The sequence below is a fragment of the Myodes glareolus genome, chromosome 3 (genome assembly GCF_982192425.1).
Source record: "Myodes glareolus chromosome 3, mMyoGla1.1, whole genome shotgun sequence".
Lineage (NCBI taxonomy): Eukaryota > Metazoa > Chordata > Mammalia > Rodentia > Cricetidae > Myodes > Myodes glareolus.
Window position 1 is genome coordinate 94,856,371 of NC_142028.1, and position 24,449 is coordinate 94,880,819.

The 24,449-nt window shown below is 40.0% G+C and overlaps 1 protein-coding gene across 2 annotated transcripts in view; it reads left to right on the top strand.

Annotated features, from left to right (window-relative positions):
- Window positions 1-11,894: 11,894 nt before the first annotated feature.
- Window positions 11,895-24,449, top strand: part of C3H1orf87 (chromosome 3 C1orf87 homolog) — a 74,594-nt gene continuing 62,039 nt past the window's right edge. For both annotated transcript variants that reach the window (XM_048453454.3, XM_048453455.3), the window contains exons 1-2: window positions 11,895-12,028; window positions 13,792-13,928. In XM_048453454.3, the coding sequence (XP_048309411.3) occupies window positions 13,822-13,928 (107 nt within the window). In that variant the 5' untranslated portion in view covers window positions 11,895-12,028; window positions 13,792-13,821. The remainder of the gene's footprint in view (window positions 12,029-13,791; window positions 13,929-24,449) is intronic.

Consider the following 24,449-nt stretch of genomic DNA (forward strand, 5'->3'; position numbering starts at 1 on the left):
GAGTAAACAGAATAAAATGCTGGGAAGAGGGCAATGAGGCAGATGCCATGGAGCCAGTCACCAGGTCAGACATGCTGAATCTTTTCCGGTAAGCCACCACCTCATGGTACTACACAGATTATTAGAAATGGATTAATCAAGATATAAGAGTTAGTCAGTAACTAACTCTCTAGAGATAATGGGCCAGGCAGTGTTTAAATAAATACAACTTGTGTGTTATTATTTCTGGGGCTAAGCTAGTCATGTGGGAGCCGGGCAGGATGAAAAGCAGGCCTGCCCACAGCTCCTCACTACAAACTGGTAGATAGATAGATGAAAAAGAGAGAGAGGCAGAGGCACCCAAGCAGAGGGCATGGGAATAGTTTAGTTACATGGAAGTCCATTTCAGCTCGAATATGCACTTCCTATCTTCTAAACATGCACTTGATGGTGAGTCTGCTTTACCTGCCTATTCTGTGCACACATACCTCTCTCCATATAACCAATCTAATATCCTTATACCCTACCAGCATTGGGCTATGAGTACATGCACTCCTCTCGGAATAATACAATAGGATTTTCCTCCCCTAACAAAAATCAAACTTAGACAGTTTCTACTCCAGTATATTACCAATGTATCCAGAAACAATCATCCTGAACTGATTTGGGATGAATGAACAATAAGGTAAAACTGAGTCCTCCTATGAACTTTTAAGATCCCTCCCATTTATTATTCTATACTTATAAGTAATTGAGAATGCATAGCATAATATTGTAATAATAATGTATCTAATAGTTCTAATATATGCATATATTTTATGTATAAATTATATAATTATATTTATTATAGTATTTTATTATTATAATATTCATATGTATTATATGTCTTATAATATGTGAAAGTATTATGGGAAGGACATACCCTATAGAAAATGACAATCTGGCATAATCTATATCAACCAAATTTTTCCTGAACCCTATAATAAAAAGTTTCAAATAATAATTGTGATCCTTGAGGATCTTCACTCAAGTGACCCACTGTCAATCTTGGCAGTATATTTCTGACCTGTACTATTGCTTTCTTTTACATAAGCTTTTCTTGCTATTTTTGCAAATATGTGTAAGTCTTTTTGTTAATCCTTTGAATAATAGACCGCAGACTTTGAAACTCAGCTCAATCGTCTATAATCAGTAACAGGGAGGGGATGAGGAAGAAGGGAGGGAGGGATCGAGGGAGAAAGAAAGGGGGAAGCATATGAGCAAGAAAGTCAAATGTATGTAAGATATGTGGCATGAACTAGATTCTCAGTTTTTGTTAGGATGTTGTACAGCAGTGCCATTGACAAATAAAGAAACTGAGACTCAAGGACACAAGACAATTAGCTCAATTACACAGAATTACACAGAATTATACAGTGTATACTTTTTTTCCTCCAGAATCCAGGAAATTTTGATTAAAGCATGTAAACTCTACACCTTATCACATAGAAAATGAAAGTGTTTTGAGGTAAGAAAGCAAAATATCAGACATCAGAGGCTATATGTATATGAACATGTGTCACATGCACACACATGCTTTATTCTGTGAGCACTGTGTTCTCCCTCATCATGGTGTGATTGGGTAGCTGGATGATCATGGTTAAATCAAGAAGCCTACAGCTGAATCTAAAGGAGGTATCAGCTGTGTGTCAGCAAGGCCCACCTCACATGCAACGCACACCAGTTTCCACCTCTCTAGAGATAATAACAGGCATAGTACAGAAGCGAGTAGGTATCTTTCTTTCAATATGTGCTGTGGGTAGATAAGCAGTGAGTAACATTCCCTTTATTTAAACGTGGTAAATGCAACAGATGGGAAAATTGCTATTAACAGCCTCTTAGATATCTTCATGTCTCCATTCTGTGTGCAATTACATACTTGTTCTGAACCATGGTGAGTTTTAAGCAAGTGGACTACAGTAGACCAAGGGACTCGTCTTTACACAATGGCTCTTTCCGTCACATGGAAACCTACTTTCCAGACCCTCTCTCTTGCTGTTGGGGAGGTCTGACTCACTCTAACCACTGGGATGAAGGCAGAAACTGCATGAGTTTCTTAGGAAACAAACCATTTTCTTTCAGTTGGGTAGCTCTCTAACACATTTTTCTCTGTCCACAGACATCAAAGAAGTGAGAAACTTGGACCAAATATTTCAAAAACACTTCGAGGAAAACTGTCCTAGAGAAACGTCTACATAGTGTGTAAATGAAAACGTGGCTTCCATTTAGTTCTTTTTCTATTATATTTAGTGTGTGTGTGTGTGTGTGTGTGTGTGTGTGTGTGTGTGTTTATGTGTGTGTGTGTATGTAATTCAGGGGACAATCTCTGTAACTCAGTTCCCTCCTTTCTCTAGATAGATCTGAGGGATTGAACTAAGGTTATTCAGCTGAGTAGCAAGTGCCTTTATGTGCTGAGCCATCTTGCAGGCCTGACTTTTACTTTTATAAGCACTGAGATATAGGTAATATATGTTAGCATATGCAATTTGTTTTTTTCCTGACTAACACCATAGAGAAATGATTTCATTCACATATGAAATATGCACCTCTTTTCCCTAATTAAAACAAATGCACTATAATCTGATGCTCAAGATTGTCAATACCCCTCCCAATTCTGTCTCCCACATTTTTCAGATGAAAATAGAGTGTTCCTTGATCATATCACAATTTATGGCTTTGTTATTCCCTCTGTATATTTTGTCTCCTCTTTATCTGTCAATTATTATCTTTTAAAGGCAGTCCTTATATTAACTCAATAAAATCCTCCTTTGTATCATTATTCTGAAACAATTTTCTTGTCTATCAAATTTATTTGTTTCTTGTAACTACCTTTTACATTATATTCTGTAGAGTATTTATTTGTAATCATGTTTTACTTCTCTTGCCCCAGAAAGGGAAACTGCAGTTTGATTCATCACTGTATCCTTAATGACTCACTATAATACCTACTTAATATTATATTCACTATATGTTTGATAGATGTTTCTCCACCAATAAGTTTCATCATAAATATCAATTGATGCCACTTAGAAGTCCTATCAAGAAACATTCCTTCTTTGGATCACTTTCAATTTCTCCCACAGAAGGTTGTGCTTGTTGATGAGCTGTAGGAATGTTAGGTCTCAAAAAGCCCTGAATATGCACACACGTTCTTCCATCAGACCCTGAAACAGTATTAGGAAATAGCTTCATCTTCCCTGTTTTCCTTCAAGTGTTAATGAATGATGTATGACACGGAGACTCCCAGCAGTAAGATGCTGGGACTGACAGCAGCAGGAGCAGTCACGGAGGATATAAGGTACACCCAGAACTATGATGTACTCTGTTCATGTGTCGTAGGCTTACTTGATCTTCGATGGGATATCAAAGAGATGATCATACAAAGAGGAGTCAGTCTCACGTCCTTCTTGTACACAGTGCTTACTTTCTCCCTGCCACTGTTTAGTTCAGTGGGGATGATACTCCCTACTCTAATGATGATTAATATGTTGTTGAGTATACAAAACATCTAGCAGAGTGTCTTTACTTGGTACATATTTTACAGTAACATACCTTCTAAAATAAGAACGACGCAGTAACTGTTATTAGCCACTATTGGTAGGTTACAATATTAACCACAAATGCCCCAGGACATGGCAGAACCACATCTGTGTCCAAAGCTTTCAGTATCAGAATCTGAGCTCTTATTGGTTCTAACTTCTAGATGGCTGCTCTGAGGCTCCAACACTACCAGACACTTCTTCAGAGCCTCCAATTTAAGACTACCACTTTGTAGTGAGCATGATTCAAGATATGAAGTGAAGGGGTATGTTCAGTCTAAAATACTAACTCTGAAAAGCAAGTACCTCTCCCAATACTTCAGGGCAGAGGATGCTTTCTTGGGGTTTCTTGTTCACCTTTCCTCTGACCCTTTTATTGCACTCTATAGTTTATAAACATACTGCTCTGAGGAGGAGGTATAAGCTTTCCACTTCAACAAACAATACTCTGAGTCATGGCTGTACCATAGTTTACTGTTGGCAAGACCTTGGGCAAGTTATCCAACCTCCTGCCAGGTTAATCTAATTCAGCCTTTTAAACCTTAGAAAGAACCTTTGGCTAAGGGCTCTGAGAAATAGTTTTATTTATGAATCCATATTGTATATCTTCTGTTAATACAAGAGTTGGGCAGTTTCGACATTCTCCAAGCTTTGCTGGTCACCTAATTTTGGCCCTAATGTGACAAACTGAGAAGTTTTTGGTTTGGAGTCCTTTAAAAGGAAATGATGTAAACTCATGAACTAAGTTTGGTGATCTTCTTTCCTATTGTTTGAGAGATGAAAAAAACACCAATGAATATCAGAGACAAGAATAGGTACAGCTGACTCACAGAGAAGAACTGATCTGAACCAGAAAAGGGAAATTCTCCTCTAAGTCCCTGACTTGTACTTTATGAAAACTCTCCTTTGGCTAGAGTTGGTGTCAGTGGTCTGTTTACTACAATAATGAGACACTTTGGTTAATCCATTCTGAGAACAGCTTCCTTGCCATCAGAATGTTATTGGCAGCCTATCATAGAAGTGGTGTGGGAGGTCTTTCTGTCTGTGTGTTGTTTTTATTGGTTAATGGATAAAGAACTGCTTTGGACCCATAGCAAGGCTGAACTTAGGTAGGCAGGAAAAGCTGGACTGAATGCTAGGAGAAAAAAGAGTGAAGTCAGAGAGAAACTATGGAGCCACCAGAGTCAGAAGTGCCAAAACTTTGCTGGTAAGTCACTGCCACGTGGTGATACACAGATGAATAGAGATGGGTTAAATTGAGATGTAAGAGTTAGCCAATAAGAAGCTAGAGATAATGGGCCAAGCAGTGTTTTAAATAATACAGTTTCTGTGTGATTATTTTGGGGCTGAGAAGCTGGGAACTAACTATCAGCTCTCTCCTCCTTCCTACTACAGAGAAGATCATTCAGACACTGTCTATAGTCAATTGAAAATAAGTGTAGTACTATTGGCTGGTATTATACTCACATATTTGGGACCCCAGTACAGCCCCAAAAATTTAGAGTAAGGGCTTTTTTAAGGCGAAAACTACAATCTGCTGTCTCTCTAGGCAGCTGCAGGCTGGTGGGGGTGTGGTGTGGTGTGGTGTGCAAGCAAGCAATTTAACAGAAGCTAAGATAAGCAGTTAGTTGAAGGTGGGAGGAGTTTCTGCACAAGCAGACAGTTTAATAGAAACCAAGGTAAGATAGCTGGAGAATCTTGACCTCACATTCCTAGAATAAAGTTGGGTAATTTTTCCATGGGATTCTCTGTTTAGAATACAAAATTCTAGTGAAAACTAAAGTAGCCTCAGCAAGAATGCAAGAGGGAGAAACTTCTGCATTGTCTTATCCTGTCGCAATAACAGGAAATATCATACATTCTTTATATTACTGAAATTTAATGAGGTAATATATTAAAAAATGCCTGTCCAGTAACTCACAGAAAGTAAACCTTGAATAAAGTCTCTATATGGATACTTTGATTCTTTTTTTTTACATATGTTTACTTGTCATATTCTATTACAAATCATATATCATGAACACTGTTTCATGAATCTAATATACATTTGTGGTCCTATGCTGTGTGTCAATACTCTTCATAGAATGAGTGATATGAAAAGAACACAGAAGTTATCATTGATAAAAGCAACTGAATACTAAGGGTAGAAATAATTGCGCAGAAGGAAATAGAGGAAATGAGGAGGTAAGTGGAGGACTAACCAAAACAAAGGAAATATTAAAAAGTTACATAGAGACCTATTTTGCCACCAAATTTAAAATGTACTTTGTATAATTGGTGTAGTGGTGTGTTTGGAGGCCTTAATGGTTAGATGTTGCAGTCTATCATGGCCTGGCAGTTCGTTCCAATTCCGGTGAGGGACTCCCTTCCCAGTGAGATGTCCTGCTCTCTACCTGCTTTTATCTAGAGAGTGTCTCCAGGCCCAGAGGGCTGACTTTATCTGAAAGCCACCTCTAAATCTGGATGCCTGATTTATCTCTTAGTGTGATCCTTGGCACTCTTTCCTTCTAGAAGTTTCCACCCTGTTGCACGTATGGTAACTAAGACTTGTACTAGTAGCTTTGCTACAAAATGCTACTGCCACTATCCCAGCCTTATAGTAGGAGCATGCCACTTAATGCAAATCAGGGTTCTTCTTTTCCCCCTTCCCCTGCCCTGCTCTCCTAGCCTTTATTTTTCCTATGCACTGGAATAAAGTTGAGCTGATTCACCAAAGTCATCTTCCAGATACTGTCTCCATCATATCCACAATTGTCTAAACTTTGTTCACCATTTCTGCTCCCTCTACCCTCACAGACCAACCAGAAGTTACAATCCTGAGGAGGAAAAACCACAATGGTGCATGCCTTGAATCCCAGCAACCATACCTGAAAGGTAGAGGCAGGTAAATCTCTGTGAGTTCAAGTCTGGTCAACACATTGAGTTCTGGGTCAGGCAGGGCTAGACAGTGAGAATCTGTCTCTAATAATACTACTTTAATGTTAAATAATTATTACTATGTTATGTTAATTATAAGTAATTAGTAACTATTAAATAATACTAATGCTAGTCAGTATAAAAATTAGCAATTAGCAGTAAAAATTATTAAATAACTACCAGTTAATTAATATTAATAAACATTAAGTAATTACCATTTTAATAAATAGTAATTTCTAGTTCAAAATAGTTTGAAGAGAGATAGACTTAATAGCCGAAGATAACTAGAGGGACAAAAGCAAAAAATGAAAATTTGTGAATCTGCACAATGGATTGTTTGTTGGGGAGTCTGAGACAGGAGTGAATGTGATAAGAATCAGTGGAAGGGAAGAGTGATCACAGTGTAGTCATGTGCTTGGATGAAATTGTCAAAGAAAACATTTAATAAAAATAATGTTTAAAAAATCAAAAGGGGCAGGGTGGGGTGAATCACTAAAGAACTGATTACAGCGGCAAGAGTAGCGTCATTAAAAACTGCTAGATTACTGAAGAGTGGGTCAACTGATAAGACCCTGGCATAGCTTCTTCAGTGGAATCAAATCTGAGCTAATCTTGCAAGTCAGAAGCTGATTCATGAGGAAGCGTTGCTGTTTGTTTCCCAGGCAAACAAAGGGTCTGCAAAGGTTTGCAGGAATCCCTGGTGCCAAGTAACTGCATATGCAAACAACTCACCAGGAAGAGAAATACTAGACATAGAAGCTTAGGGGCCAAACAGGAAAACCTTACTAAAGAACATTAAGGAGACAAATGTTATGTCAGCAACTTTGTGCACATACTAAATATTTTTTAAATATCTTTTAAAATATTTTATCCTCATATTTATGTATGTGATTAGTATTATCCAAGAACAAACCAGATCACGGAAAAGTAAGGTAACTGTGTGAAGTAGTACCAGTACCATGCTAAGCACTAACTGGGCTTGTTAAAGATTGGCCTGTGTGTCCCTAAATTTGCCAATAGAAGTACTAACCTAACCTTCAGTATCTCCCACTGTGACACTGTATAGACATAGGACAGTAACCAAATAAAAGACAAAGTTATGCTGAGGTGAGAGTCTAAGCCACTATCAACTCACGTCCCTGTAAAAAGGAGAAATGTGGATGCATACTCATACCACGAAATGATACATCATGACCGTCAAGTTTATCAACAAGTCAAGAAATAAATGTCCAGGTGGCCAGCAAGCTGGCGGTGTCTAGCAAAGAGGCCCTTTACCCTCTGAAGGAGCCAGCTCTGCAAAACTGCAGGCTGCCAGAGTTCAGAATGGACTAATGTCTTTTACTGAATTTGCCCATTTTGTGTCAGTTAGGTACTACTGTGTGTCCATCTCGTCTGTATGCTACAGTCTCCTTTCAGAACAGTGAAAGCTCTAAGAAGAGGAGAAGGGATAGCTATTCTCTGCTCTCTTCTAGAAGCAGCCTGGGCTCCTTTGCCTGGCCAGCTGAATACTCCATTAGACTCATGGAGGAAAGAGAAAGAGAGAGGGAAGTTTGTAGGGCAAAAGGAGAAAAAACGTAAAAGACAGGGATGGAGGGAGGGAAGGAGAGAAGGAAGGAACGAAACAGGAAGGAATGAAATCCACATATTTTTTTTGTAAAACAGCTTAGCATTGATGTCTTCTCTGTGGGTCAGGGACTTCACTACAAAATGCCTCATTTTTATAGATCTCTGATTAAGCCTCTCAAAAAGCAGTTTTTATTACTTCCTGTTTATACACTCATTCCTCTTTGACTTATACAGACCAAAGCGAAGCACTGGACCCGATTCTTGTCTCTGCACCTTTGTCTGATGGTAAAAGGAAAGTCCTGACATTTGGGGAGGGGACCTTCTTTGGTTCTCTTATTACAGCAATTCATCTTTCTTTGGGGGAAAGGAGAGAGCTGACATTGAATGGAGACATTTCTGTTGAATCTTTCTCTGGTGACTCATAATCTAAAGCTGCTGAATCCAGGGAAGGAAGCTTTAACCACAGCATTTAATCTTATGGAGACATTTACTGCAGAGCCTCTTGTTTTGGCTTGTTTAATATAAACCACAGGAGAGGTGTTTCTTGGTTATATCATTTCATAAAGCAGAGTGAGAGATGAAGCAGTCCTGCTTCAGAATCACTGTATATTCTGCAATGCTGTAGGCGATCTCAGCCTTGAAATACCATCAACAGGAACACTAACACTAACGACTGTAATGACAACTAAAATCCACAGAGGAACTGTGGGGAAGAGCTAATGATTCCTGGAGTCAGGCATACCTGGACTTTCTTTACAGTTCTGACTTCCCAGTTACATTCCCACAAGCAAGGTGTCTTTGCTAAGCTCAGCTTTCTCTATAAAACAAGAGAATTAATGCTCTTTAGAATGTTGTTATGGCTAACACCATGGAGTGTTGATGGTAAGACTCTTAGCACATGATAAATATTCACACTGTTATTTGCATTATTACAAGGAAATACATAGTCGATTGCATGCCTGGAAATTATTTGGGAATATTTTCGAGTGCCTAGTATGCAACCCAGGAGCAGTTATTATTGTTTGTCTCCACTTTGCAGACAAAATAATTAAATGGCATGCTCCTGCTTATCGGTTCAGAAGTTGCAAAGCAGAACTTCCCTTGGGTCTGAAAAACGTAACAAGTTTCATCTTCCTGCAAGTGTTATTAGTTCCTGCAAGTGTTATTAGTTCCTGCAAGTGTTATTAGTTAAAGTTGGCCATTGTAAAACCTATAAAGTCCAAGGACATAATTCACGGTTCCTTCAAGTTTCACACCAGTTTACAGTGACACTGGAAATGCCATCTTAGTTAGGGTTTCTATTGTTATGAAGAGACACCATGACCATGGCAACTCCTATAAAGGAAAGCATTTAATTGGGTGTCTCACAGTTTCAGAGATTTAGGCCATTATCACCATGGCAAGAAGCATGGCAGTGTGCAGGCAGACATGGTGCTGGAGAAGGAGCTGAAAGTTCTACTTCATGATCCACAGACAAGAAGAAATGAAAGGTGTAGCCTGATCATATGAGACCTCAAAACCCACCCCCACAGTGACACACTTCTTCCAACAAGGTCACACTTACTTCAACAAGGCCACAACTCCTGATAGTGCCACTCCCTAGAGGACAAGCGGTCAGACACAAGAGTCTATGCGGGCCACACCTATTTAAATCACCATACCGTGCAATTGATTAACTGTGCCCCACATTTGAACTTTAAAGGGAATCTTCATTCTCAAGAGAATCAATGGTGATTTTAGGTATAACTATTAACAAAGGTCCATCTCAAAATATCTTCAGCAAATGGGACATTGTTCACGCCTGTTTCTGACATCCCTAAATCCCGTTGCATGCCCAGCAGGACCCGGGCTCTGTGCTGACCTCTCCTTTCCATGTGTTTCATTCTCAGCTCTGCTTCCCTCTGTTGACCAGCTTTCCTGCCAGAGTATTTAAATACAAGCATGCACCAAAAGTCTCAGCATCCATCCTCACTGCCTGATAGTCTCACCAGATGCCAGGCCTCCTTGGCTTCTAAAGTCTGTTGGTCAATAAACAGTCCATTCAGTTTTAAGAAGATGTACTGTTGAAGGAACATTTTAAATGACAGCTTCACAAAGATTATTTGGAATAGAAAATAGCATCTCCAAGAAAGGGTTGATGGAAAAGTTATCTAGGAGAATGGAAATTTATCCTGAGAAACTCAATCCAGGGAGTGCTCTATTCATTAGAGGTTTAATCGAGCAGAAATTGCTGAGCTTAAGCCCAGAATGAGATTGGAATATGCTAGCTATGGGCCTCTGGTGCTGCTGAGAACTTTGAGTCACTAGTAGAGGAGAGGTCGGGTTAGAGCTGGGCCTTGGGAAGGCTGAGCAGAAACGTGAAAACAGGGCTGCAGATGGGAGAGGGAATTGTCTTTCTATTTTGCTCCCATGGTACTCTGTATCATGAAATGTGCCTGTGCCTCCTGACCTCCAGAGAATGAGACTCTGAAGGAAGGACATCCTTCCCTGACTGTAACTGGCAGCAGAGGCCGCAGTCTCTGCCAGCACAGCAGACCAGGGGTCGAAGGCGGGTCCTTGAATGTTGGACCTGATACAATACCATTTGGAATCAACTTAAAGTGTCATTACCTACACTTACAGTCTTTAATCACAGGACAGAGAACTTAGAAATCTGAGTTGGATGAAAAAGTTATTTAGGTGGAGGGATACACTGGGTTACACTGAGTAAGTCAAACTACACTGGGTGTGTTATCCACTTGATCAGATGTTGTCAATCTATAGGTCAAAGAACCCTTTCATGAGGATCATGTATAAAATATCCTACATATAAACTATTTACATTATGATTCATAACAGTTGTGAAGTAGCAAAGAAATAGTTTTATGGTTGGGGGACACCAGAACATTGAGGAACTGTATTAAAGGGCCTCAAAATTAGGAAGGTTGAGAACCACTGCATTAGAGGTTTGTTCGAACAAAAATTGCTGGAATGGACCAATCTATCTTGAGAACAAACTATGCAATTCATGGGCTTCTAGACCTGAAGAGATGTTTGAGACATGATCAGAGAGGCCCTGTGGTAGCTGAGCTCCTTCCCTTGCCTCTGCAGGGTCTTCGTGAGTTCACAATACCCAAACTTCAGTTACTTGTTCTTTAAAATTAAAAAGTAAAATGTTCAGTTGCCAATTGTCAATAATGCAATATCTGGCTCAAATAAGGGTTCTTGCATGTAGATGGCATTCAAGGTTGTTATTTATTTAGTTTATTTATTTTATGACAGGATCTCATGTGCCCAGACTTAACCAGAACCAAGGACCAAGAATGACTTTGGGCTTCTGGGCCCTCCTCGTCTTGGTTATAAGCATTCACCATCACATCTTGCTTATGTAGTGTTGGGAAAAGAACCCAGGTCTTCATGTTGGGGATTAAACACAGATCCTCAAGCAGGCTAGGCAAGTACTCTATCAGCTGAGTTACATCTCCAAGTGTTCTAAATGTACTTAATGTTAACAGATCATCTTGTTTATTTGTTCTTTGCATCTCTGTACCGCAGGACTCAATCCTGGAGCAAAGAAGAGGTTTACCCAAAGCCATGCTATCCAAAGCATGGGTTAATCTACACATCCAACTTTGAGCAAGTTTCAGAAAACAGAAGCCTAAGCGGAAGGGCGGGGCAGCATCAGTTCAGAGGTGAGCAGAACAGACTTGTGGAAAGACTCCAGACCCCTCAGCACAGACTTCAAGCTTCCTCCTGTCAGCAACCACAGCCTGGGACAACTGCTCCCTCCCCAACCTTCAGGGTGGCTGCAGCAGGTGGTGAGGAGAAATCTGGTTCCTGCCCAGCAACAGCCTCTGTGCGTCCTTAGCAACCAGAGAGCAAGGCCCCTGCCGAGAGCCGGGTCCTGTGATTGGCTGGATTCCGAAGCTCCTTGCCAACATTCTGGGTTGCTTTTCAGACAGAAGCACTCGCACCTCTGAACTTCCTGGGTAGGAAGCTCCACTTTGGCGGTAAGAATGCCTGCCCCTTTGGTCCCTCTTTGGGACGGTCTCAAGGCTGATGTCCCACTGTGGGGCAAATAGGAAACCTGATAGTCTCAAATCCCAGTTTTGGCTTTCTACACCCACAGCTTCAGAGTGCCTGAGGTGGGCTGGATGGGTCTCTTCTGGGCTTTAGCGCTGTATACATTAAGTAAACCGTATTCTAGGGAAGGACCCTTCATGGCTGTTAGAGCAGACACTGGAGAGACCTCTACCCTCTCCTTCCCCCTCCAATCCGGAAGACATTTGTGAGAAAGCTTTTGGGTGGCGATGTCTCAATCAGCGAAGCCAGTGTTTAAATTTGAGCAAGTTCTAGATGCCTCTTGAATTTTCTGGAAAGAAGTGATCAGCCGGTCTGGCTTAAACATCCTGGGTTCATCTTCAAGCAGGTTTTCTTTTCTTTCCTTTTCTTTTAAATTTTTAATTTATTTTACATACTATCACAGTTCCCTCCTCCTTTCTTTCCTCCAGTACTCTTCCCCCACCTCCTTTCTACCCCATCCCCACCCACTCTTCAGAAAGAAAGGGTTAGGACTCCCCATAGGGAGTCAACAAACCCAGGAATCTCAAGTTGAGGCAGAACCAAGCTCCTTCCTCCTGTGTCGGGGTTGAGCAAGGAAGGCATCCCACCACCATAGCGAGTGGGTTCCAAAAAGCCAGCTACAGAGTCTGGTTGTTGTGGGTACAGATGGGAGCTAAGGACTCCTCTTTAAAGTAAAATGCTTCTTCAATCACTTTGTCTTCTGGATTTACCAGAAGTCTCTGAGCATAACAGGAATCACAGATGGTGACCAGGAGTATCCTAGTTGATCTTTGATTGGAGTGTTCTAGTAAAGGCCAGCTTTCAACTCTGGCCACAGGACAATCCCATACCAGGCCCTGTAGTGCAGAAAGATTGTAGTCATCTAAGGACTCAGTATGTGTACTTTGTAGTCCTAATGGAATTGACAGCTCTAGCTACACCTACCTATTTCCTCAGTAGTAAAGAAAGAAGAGTGGTGGTTTTTAATAGAACCTCACACACGCTGCCTGGGGGGACTACTTGGCCTTTCAGCCTGAACTCACTTCCTGGGAAACATGGTAGAAGAAAACTGATTGCGTCGGGTTCTTCTCTGAATCACACACACACACACATGAATGTAATTTTTAAAATGTAAAAGGTAATTTTATCAGGAGTAGTGGAGTAGTAAATGAGGTATGGGGTGACATCCTTTAACCCAATCTTCCTAGGCCCTGGATACTCCGAGAATTAACAGGAAAGAAGCATATGCATTATGTAAAGCAAGCTTTACACATTTGCATTAAGTAATACAAGCTTTACTTAGCAGAGAAGCTGCCACCCCATCCCGAGTAAGGAAGAGAAACTTCTTGAGAAAGTGTTTAGAATAAATTGCTTACATCAGAACCAGATAGGGAATGGTTCAAATAGAGCAACTGAATTTTCTGGGGAGATCTGAAGAAAGTTGTTTTAATGAGGTTTCTCAGACCAGCCTTCATCTTGACTTCACATCAAAATTTCAACTTCTGCATTTAGGGAACATCATGGATTGAATGATCTTTCTGTTCCACCTGATGTTTTCAAATACCTTTAACATAGTCCCTGGAGTGGAATAGTCTATATAATCCCTTCACAGGAATAACACCAGTAGGTCCTGATGTTATTGTTGATTAGGAATCCATAACTATCTGGCTGGAAATCAAGAGGAAGGACCTATTTATTTTTCACTCCTAAGGATCTGGAAAGATTTGGAGAGAGAGAGACCATGTCTTCAGCTTCAAAGAGCCCCCATAGATCAGAGCCAATGCCGGAGATCATGGTGAAAATCATTGGAAGTAAATATTTTCGATATCTTGTGGAAAAGCCAAAGATGTAAGTTTCCTCTCTGAAAAATGACTGTGTTTCTTGGATAATAATGAAATTGCTTTTTTTTTACTTAGAAATTTTAAAACTGCCATCTGTGCAAAATTAAGTCATTAAGATGTAAAAGTAGAAATAAAACAATGTTGATAACTCCATGAGCAATTTTTCTGATATTTTCATCTTTATAATTCCCCAATTCTCTTTAATTACTTGGGCTGATTTTCCAAATAGATGGGAAATATGAGCGTTATGACACTTATAAATATTAATGGAATATTGCTGCTTCTTCTAGTCAAGTTTGTAATCTACTACATGCAGTAATTTTGTGTTGGGAGGGAGAAAGGAAGGCAGACTATTAGTCAATTTGTTGTGAATTACAGGAGTGGGATTAATAATGAATCACAACCTGTAAGGTTTTCACTTACTCTTCTTGCATTTGTTCCTTCTCTAAACAAACTTTTCAGAGCATTGCCGACAGGCCTTTCTTCCCTTCCCTTACTGATCGCTCATTTGAGGAGGGACATTCAAACATCTCCAAAGTTAACTAGGTATTTGGCACAGAACAGCATAGCAACCTCTTTCTTCTTGAGTTTTAGTGGTTTGCAAAAGAAAAGAATGCCAATTATACCTATTTTCTTTAGGCAAGTCAGTAGCTAGTAGCCTTTCCCTCCAAAGATGATTTCTTTAGTTCTTTTCACTATTGAATTATTGAATATAGCTACATGAATAATATGCATTAAACTCAAAAGACAATCACCAAAAGCATACTTAAAACTGAACAGCTAAAGTCCAACTCAAGAGAGACTGAGTCAGAATCTTCGAATGCAGATCACAGGACCTGTGTTGCCAAAATGAATTAGCAACATCAAATGCTTTTTTCTCCAGTAGCATTGTCACACCATAGCAATTCCAACATGAATGCTGTCAGGAATAAGGACTAGGATGTGAGCATGTCAAAATGGAGTCCATGATTTTGAGATCTCTGTGGAGCAGAAAGACAGAAGTTTAATCCTATTTCCATTCCTTCCTGGTCTATTGACATTGCAAAAGCATGGTGCAAAGTCTTGCATTCTATACTATACCTATAAATCAGGAATTTAATGACACTTGTCTAGTAGGTCATTGAGGGTATTAAGAAAAGTATATGCACATTTTGCAGGGTCCAGGATATCTTGTATACCTAATAAATGGTTCTGCTGTTGTTATTGAAGCGTATCTTTCCAAGGATGCAAAATGTTTAATGGAAACCAAATACCTTTCTTTGAAATTCTTGCCATTGCTTTTATATTCAATGGCCAAGAAGTAGGTCATTTTCTGTTTAATAGATAAAAAAAAATTGTGGTGAGATAAATGACCATTTTAATAACTTTTACCAATTCCCTTCTACTGTGAGAAAATCAGAGAGAATTAGGCACTGAGCACAGGTCCACCAGGAAGACAACATCACTGCACTTCTAGTTCCTCTTCTTCCTAAGGTTGATTAACTTCATTTTATCCAAAGACTCTTCTTTTGAAGGTGTCAAGTATAACTTGTTTCTAAAAGGAAAATGGGGAGGAACCCTTGATTAACTTAAATAATAAAGGAGTAAAGGGTACGTTAAGTAAATTCTGAAGTAGAAACCATAGTTCCTGTCCCTGAAACATTACAAAAGTGGTATTGCTTTATATTGAGGTAGGTTTTCTGTGAACTTAATTCTGTTGTTGCTGAACTGCCCCAAGATAATTAACATGCTTTGCTGGAATAATCCTCTGCAATTCAAAGATAAACAGTTGTCAAAATCCTGCTTGTTGCTGAACTAAAGGAGATCAAGAGCCATTATGTCCCCCAAGTCCCAAAATGTCTTAACCCAAGGTCACAGAACCTGAAAAGGGTGTAACTTTCAGTTGAACTAATTAGTAAAAATCTGCATAAGAAACTTAACAGAAACAGGACGTGTCATCAAAAAGAAAATCTGAATTTAAAAATAAATCACAAAAGAATAATGAAAAGAAGTAGAAGCACATTTAGCTGAGATTTCCTATAGGACACTTTTGAGAATGAAATATGAAGTCAAACTTGAAGACCAAGTCAAAGTGCAAGGAATCGCGGAATTTATTTTTTTCACAGTAGTGGATGCTGATGGTCTAACTCTTAGGTAAGCATCCAGCTGAGATCCCTCTGGAGGGGCCAGAAAAGACTTTTCAGTGTCCTGTGTGCACTCTTGCTTATCATCCGGCATTCAGTACTATGTAGCTTTTCCATATCTGCACCTTTAATTCCTCATTTACAAGGATGCCAATCAGCTGGGTTATGGGCCCACTACACACACACACACACACACACACACACACACACACACACTCATTAGACACTCATTAGATCAGCAATAAACTGATTTTCAAATGAAGCCATATTCGGAGGTAAAAGACTTGAGACTTAAACATAGTAATCTCAGTGGCAACACAATTCGTCCATATCAACCAGCCATCATCTCTGCCACAAGTAAAATAGCTGAGGGCACTGAGAGCAGCTAGTATAATTAAGATTGCAATAAAGTCCCCACTCCTCTTTCCTATAAATTCAAACTGTTCCGATGTTATTAGGTACAAAATACTCAAGACCTACTTAATATAATTACTTTTCACAAAGAAGATCAAACTAAGACCTTTGAGAATGAAGCACATTTCCTGTGGTTTGTATTATCATCATTTTCTTTTGAGACTCCATCCAAACCTTCAGAGTCAATGCTTTGCCTCTGACCTTTCTTGTCCCCTGGTGGACTGTATGAAGCCTTGCTCTCAAGGTGTCCTGCATGGGCTACTGACCCATCTCACTTGGAAACTTGAACAGATCCCAAGCTCCCTCTGCAGGTATACTAAGTAAGAATTGAATTTTAGATGGATTCTCAAGTGACTCCTACACATTCTGGTGTGAGACTCCCCATCTTACACTGTGGTCATCAGGGTCTTTCTAAAATATAAACCCACTGCACCTGGTAGCACCCACAAAACCCCCAAGGATCTGATTGTGTTGAAACTTCCTGTATTTCTGTCTGACCCATTTAACTATGAAGTCCTATGTGTAAAACTGTATCCTTATCAGAAAATAGAAAGTCCTGTACATGTTGAAAGCTGAGTAAATGAATTAGAGCAATGCAGTTACCAAGGAAGGTAAAGATTTGAACGACAATGTTTAGTAACTTTAAAGGATTGCAGGTCTGAGATCCCAAGCTTTCAAATAGCATGCAGATGTTTCTCGGGATTCCTGAATAGTCTTTGATAGCCCATTGAAAGGAAAATATGCCTTTATCTAATTTCAAAAAAAACAGTAGAAAAGAATGGGGAATGAAATTCAGAGGCTTGTGAACAACCCCTGGACAAATTAAGGCCAAACAGCCAAATATATATCATTATGAGAACAAAACATAAAGTGATGATCTCCAAGGGTCAGCACATGCTGACAAAAAGCAGATTCAGTTGTGCTGTTCATCCCCTTACTGATGAGATTGTGCAGCCCACATGAAGGGGATGAAACAACGTGCTATTGTCAGTTCTGATGGATCATCTTTCTCACAATGACCTGACACAAGGCATACTACTGAGGCAAGTGATATCCTGCTATTCATATGCTGTTGGTAACAGCACAATCCCACAAACCAGACAAATCAGAGAAAAGCAGGCTAGTTTGGGCCCACTGTTCTGGAGGTCCTGGGATGAGGATTGTGTCTGATGATGGCCTTCCTCTTGTCAGAGTCTTAAAATGGTGCAGACACGCGAGGCAGTCAAATAAGAGTGTGTGCGTGTTCATCTCATCTGTTTTCTCTCATTCTTTTTACATCCCAGGATTCTATCACAGGGTTCTGGTCTAGATTTTTATTTAGTCTAAATCATCTCATAGAGTTCCCACTCTAAAAATAATGGCTTGGTTAAATTTTCTCCCTCTTAGTATCTCACATGGGGATTAAATTCCATCATGAGTTTTGGAAGGCACAGACCATATTAAAACTACAGTGCACATCAAAATCGCTGCTCTTAGGTGACGGAATGATTAACAACTCCACCTCCTGAAGTGGGGAGGTTTTGTGTGTGACAGTTTCTAACATACAATCAAGGAAAACACACAGGTACTCATTGGAGTAAAGAGGCAAGTGGCAAATTCCTGAGGGGCCTTGCCAGGAAAATATGCTAACGACCTAATCAACATGGTGCATGCAAAATCTACCCTTGGTGAGAGTTCACAGTCATGATTAGAAGGGCTAAACGCTTAGGTGTTAGCCTGTGTTTGTGGTGAGCATGCACTAAGGCACTCAGTGGAGGATTGTGTTAGATTCTAGATACAAGGAACCCCATCATGGTAAAGATGAAGGCCGCAGAGAGTGTTAAAAAAAAAAGGCCTTTATGACAGAACTATAGTAAGTAAAATATGGCTGGAGTAGAACATTAAAGGAAAATGGGTATTGAATTGAAGAATAAAGTCAAATGTGCAAATTCTGAGAAACCTCTTTCAGTAAATAAAGTTGACCTCTATAATTTCTTCCAGTGCCAAAGGCTAGTGACAAATCCCTTTGGTCTGTAGCTAGGGTTACCAGCAGAGCAGTGTTAGATTCCAGAAAAGCTGCCTGTAAAGTTTTAATGGGAAGGAGGGTAAACACTTGTAACCGTTTACCTCAGTATTATAGGTTCATGTTTTCTCTGGTGTTTTCTCACAGGCGTCTCTTAGAGCACATAATTGTCACGTTTAATCCTCTGAAGTCATTCACAATAATAAATTTTGCATGACTTTTCTCAAACTTGTTGGAGTGCCAACAGATTTAGCAATCAATGTGCTGCGTGAGATACTACCATCATCCTTTCCAGCGCTCTGAGTGAGCACCAACCGATGACTGCACCTTGGGGATTTAGTGGGACACATAAAGCGCTGGTGGCGAGAGACACAAAGCAAGCAGTGACTACTCAGATGAGAACAGTACAATCAGAAAAAGAGAAAAGGACTGCAGAGATACAAAGAGAATTCTCAGAAGGCCTCTCTGAGCAGGGACCTTTGCCCGAGTCTTGGTGGAAACACACAGGCAGTGGCATACATGAGAAGGGTCCCAGGTTAGCTGGTAGTGAGAGGGCTGGGACTGACTGGCTAGAGCTCCAGCAGTCACCATCCTATTAGATTCTCATTTACTGTAAAGACATGTGCATCTTTTTTCTTCCTCTGTTTCAGAAGAGGAGGTTGCGACTTTCCACAGGTCAAAGTTCAGGTATCAGTCAATTGGCCTTCCTAGCAACTTCCACAAACATAGTACTACTAAGCTGACTGCACAGAGCACAACAACAACAACATCAACAACAACAACAACAGGAAAACAACAAAATGTCTGAAAGCAGAAAGGCCAGCAGCCTCGGATCTGGGGCTGTGTGACCCATGGCGTGAACTCTGTTTTATGTAGGATGAGGAACCACTGGAAAACTGAGACTAGTGGATAGCATATCATGTTTACACGTTCCAAAACATGGTGCTGGCTGGAGTGGTGGATGAACTGGGAGTAACAGGGGAGAGAGAAACAATTTAGGGCCCTGTAATGATAATCTTGGGAAAGTGAAATTATAGCTTCTCAATAAACCCTGAGTAAACTTCATTATGTAAAATATTGACATCAGTGAATGATATATGGATGGGTTGGAATACTAGAGGACTGAGAATAAAACTCAGTGGCAGAGAAGTTACGTGGTATATACCACACTGAGGGTTCAATTACCAATACCAGGAAAGAGGGAAACATCAAGAGAGGAAGAGAATATTCAGGAAAATAAAGATCACACTATAACTATAATCTTCTCAGATGTACAATTGGGGGCTGGGAAGATGGCTCAGTGATTATGAGCACTTGCTGCCTCTGCAGAGAAAACAGGTCCCCATAGGACAGTTCACAACTATCTGTAACTCCAGGGAATGGCACCCTCTGCTGACCTCCAAAGGCAGCGAGCACACAGGTGGTACACATATGTGCATGCATGCCAAACACTCACACACACAGACATAAAGTAAACAGATCTTTAAAAACAACTGAACACCAGTGATGTCTGTTCTCTCACGTTCAAATCGATGAATATGCTAAAATCATTCTTTCCTGTGCTTTTTATATTCCCTTGAGTTACTTCTTTCTCACCTGAAGAGGTTATCAGTTAACTTCTGCTTGCTATGACAAAACACATGACCAGAAACAACTAAAAGAAAGAAGGGCTGACTTTGCCTCTGGTAGAAGGATTGACTTTGGCTCTGGTGGAAGGCTTGCAATAGGAACAATGGACAGCTTCTCACACTGCATCCACAGTCGGCGCACAGAGCAGCGAGTGCTGGCACTTAGCTTGCTTTCTTCTTTCTCATCCTGTAACTCCAGTCCAGGAGGTAGTAGTGGGTCCCCCCTCAGCTCTTCTAATCTTGAAACTCTCATAGGCGTACTCAGCAGCTGGCTCCTAGGCATGTCTAGATCCTGCCAAGTTGCCGGTATAAACTCTCACCATAGTTTTGTTGATTCCCTGTGTTTGGTTTTGCTTTTATTTGCGTCATTATGAGAAGTGCAAAGACATAAGGTACTGCTGTTGTGAACGCATGCGCACAGTATAAGGCACAGGCGTAAAGCTTCAGTTTATGGCATCCTGTAGAACACCAAGGAAAAGGTTTACCTCCTGATCCCAGACGTTGAGCGTATATGGTAAAAGTTTTCATTTTACCGTTTAAAATTACATTTTTCAAAAAAGGAAGGAAGGAAGCAAGAAAACTTCAAATCAAACACCAAGCACTATTTGAGATGCTGGTGGTCCCAACCCTTCACAAAATAAGCCTCTTAGCATGCAGGGCTCCTTCAAGCTCATAAGGAAAATATGAGCAGTCCAGCTCCCAAGCTTAACAACACACCAGACAGGCAATTCACAAAAGAAGAAATGAACAATCAGTATTACCTGGAAAATTCAGCCTGTAATGTATTACAAGAAATTCATATAGCAAAGAGATATTATTTTCACAAATCAAATTAAAAGCATTTTTAAAAATAAAAATATTCAGAGTTGACAAGGCTTGGAGAAAGAATGTGTGTCTTTTACAAGAACTCCCTTGTCAAACCTTTAAATGTCTATATACCTCCATATAACCAAAGCCTGGGGTCAGATCCTGTCTTAGTTAGGATTCTTAGTTTTCTGATAAAACCATAAACAACTGGGAAAGCAAAGAATTTCTTTCAGCATGTAATTCTCAGGTCACACTCCATCACCAAGAGAAGTCCAGGCAGGAACTCAAACAGGGCAGGAACCTGGAGGCAGGAGCTGATGTGAAGGCCATGGAGGGATACTGCTTACTGACTTGGTTTTCACGACTTGCTTAGTTTGTTTTCTTATAGAACCAGGACAACCAACCTACGGTTGGCACTGCCAGCAGAGACCTTGGCTCGCTCACATCAATCATCAATAAAAAAATGCAGCACAGGCCAATCTAGTTTGTGGGGGGGGGGATTTTTTAAATTGCAGTTCCCTCTTCCAAATGACTCTAGCTTGTATCAAGCTGACCAGGACAGATCCTCATCACTAGAAATATAATAGTACATGTTATTAATAGTAGTATATGCCTTTCCCAGGCATCTGCAGAAGGGGCAGAGTTTAGTACCTGCAGAGGGGCAGGGTTTAGTACTAGCTGTCTAAGGCTATCTTTTGGCCTTCCTGACAACCGTTGTGGCAAAGCAGATACTGTTGAGCTGGACAATGATGGTTATGCTCTGTGAGGACATCAACATTACTGGAAATTTCTACAGAAACAAGTTAAAGTAGTTGGCCTTTCTCTGAAAGCAGATGAACACCAACCCTTCTCCAGGCCCCTACCACTTCTGAGTCTGGTGTCATATAATTAGGTGCACTGTGTGAGACAAGCTGCCTCATAGGATCAGGTGAGGCCAGAATGTCTTGAATGCCTCTCCCATGGTCCTCATCCTCCCAATTTACTCAGGAGATCTCTTTTTTTTTTTCGTCTTCCCATGTACATTAGATCCAAGTATGTCTCTCTTAGGTTCATCTTCGTTGTCTAGGATTGCTGGGATTGTGAATTGTAGGCTGCTTTTATTTTTTTATTTTTATGCTTTATGTATAAAAGCCACTTAAGAGTGAGTACATATGATATTTGTCTTTCTGGAATAATAGAAATGAGATAATTACAGAATACCAAATAGACTGGATAAAAATCCTACAGCCAGTAGCCTTTAAGTTACATGCCCACTGAAGCGTGGCCTCTTATGCTATTTATGCTGATGTAAAGCATGCATCCGGGCTCTCTTTTCCAGCTAAGGGATTCAGTTGCTGTTCTCCGTTTCAGCAGAGGATATTGAATTGTGAGTCTACCACTAAATAAATAACCAACTATTATTCTCAATTCTGAGCTAGTGTGGAATTTCTTTAAGCATCTTTCTTTAGGTTGGAAAGATTTTCTTCTATGATTTTGTTGAATATATTTTCTGTGCTTTTGAGTTGGACTTCTCTTTCTTCTATCCTTATTCTTGTTAGGTTTGGTCTTTTCATGGTTTCCCATATTTATTGGATATTTTGTGTTAAGCTTTTGTTAGATTCAATATTTTCTTTGACCAATGAGTATTTCCTCTATTGTATCTTAAGTATTTGAGGTTCTCTCTTTCATCTTTTGTATTCTGCTGTTCATGCTTGCATTTGTGATTCCTGATAAGTTTCTCATAATTTCTGTTTCTAATATTCCCTCAGTTTGTGTTTTATTTATTGTCTCTATTTTGGTTTTCATGTCTTGAATCGTTTCTTTCACCATTTGATTTCTTTTTCTTAATTTTCTTTAAGGGATTTGTTGATTTCTTCTAATTTTTTGTTTGTCTTTTTCTTCATTTCTTGAGGGAATTTTTCATTTCCTCTTTAAGAGTCTTAAACATTCTTTTAAAGTTATTTTAGGTCATTTCCTTCTGCTTCATCTATATTTGGTTGCTGAAGTCTTGATGTTATGGGCCCACTAGTTTTTGTTGGTTCCCTGTTGCTCTTTGTGGTATTGAGTGTGTTCTTACCTTGTCTACCCATCTTTTCCTCTCACTGATGTAGTTAGGGCTGTGTCTCTGGTGATCCATATTCCAGGTGCCGTTGGATCCAAGGCTCAGACGGTTGCTCCTCATGGTGCAGTCAGGGCCATGGTTCCAGTCACTCCAGAGGTCACTAGGTGTTCCCAGAGGTCACTCAGAGCTCCCAGGGCTTTCTCTGCTCTGCAATCCTGGGAGTCATTTTGCTCTGCTCCCAAGGAGGTTGCTTGCTTGGGGCTGCTCCTGCTGAGGTCACTGGCTTGGGCCTGATCCCATTGAGGTCCCTGATTTGGGCCAAGTCCCCCAGAGGTCGTTGGCTCAGGCCTGCTCCCTCAGCTGTTACTCCCTTGGAGGTTGCTCCTGTGGAGGTTGCTGCCTCAGGCCTGCTCCTGTTGATATTGCAGGCTCAGGCCTGCTCTGGCAGAGGTAGCTGTCTCAGCTCTGATATCTTAAATTATATCATTTCTATTATTTTATATTTACCATGAGGCTCATGGTTTACCAGTATCAGCGTGCAGATGTCTTTCTCCTCTGGTGGCTACATAAGATCTCTCTGACTCCGCCTACTTTCTCTCAGCATTCAGTTTTGTTTTTCTGCATAACTCCATTCTCCCCTGATGTAGGCCCAAACAGCTTTTTTATTCATTAACCAATAAAAGCAACACATACACAGAAGGACTTCCTACATTGATAAGGCTACTTTATCCTTTGAACCTCCTCTATGGATCCATATTTTTTAAATTATTTAGACTTTTTTAATTGTCAAGCTGCTAAAAGTTTAATGTGTACTTCTTTTACTTAATGAGTTCTTCAAGATAACATAGTCTGAATACAAAGGCTAGAGTTGATACATGTTTATACCATCAGAATAAGGAATTAATTATATATACCCAAATGACAAACAGAAGACAAGGCCCATGATACAAGCATATCTATTACTACCAAATTGTATATAATGAAGAGATATTTCAGGAGAGCTAGGACATTGAGATAGGAATAGCACCATTTACAATTTAAAAGTAAACCACAGCAAAGAACAATTGCTAATGGGGTTAGTAACTAATTTTATACCCTCTATGATCATACTAATTTAAGAAATTTACTGTATTCTCCAAAATACTATAGTATAAGTGTGTCAAAACACACAAACTTTGGTTATTTTCATTAATACCATAACTTAGTTAAATGTTATAAAGAGTTGAGCTACTTTGGGATTGTAGCATCTCTGTCTCTGAGTAAGTACAAACAAAGGCTGAATGACAACTTTGGTGCTCTACAAAAGCACTAGATTAAAAGATAGAATAGACTTCACTCTAAGTTAATTTTTACTAAAATTTGTATCAACATTTTAAGGACGAGAGATTTAAAACCCAGTTTAATTATCAATAGTTTGAAAATTACAGGTGTGAAATTGAGGCATGCAGTCTTTGGAGCCATATGGGCCTGGGTTAATGTCTCTACTGACTAGAAAGGCAGTAATGTACAACTT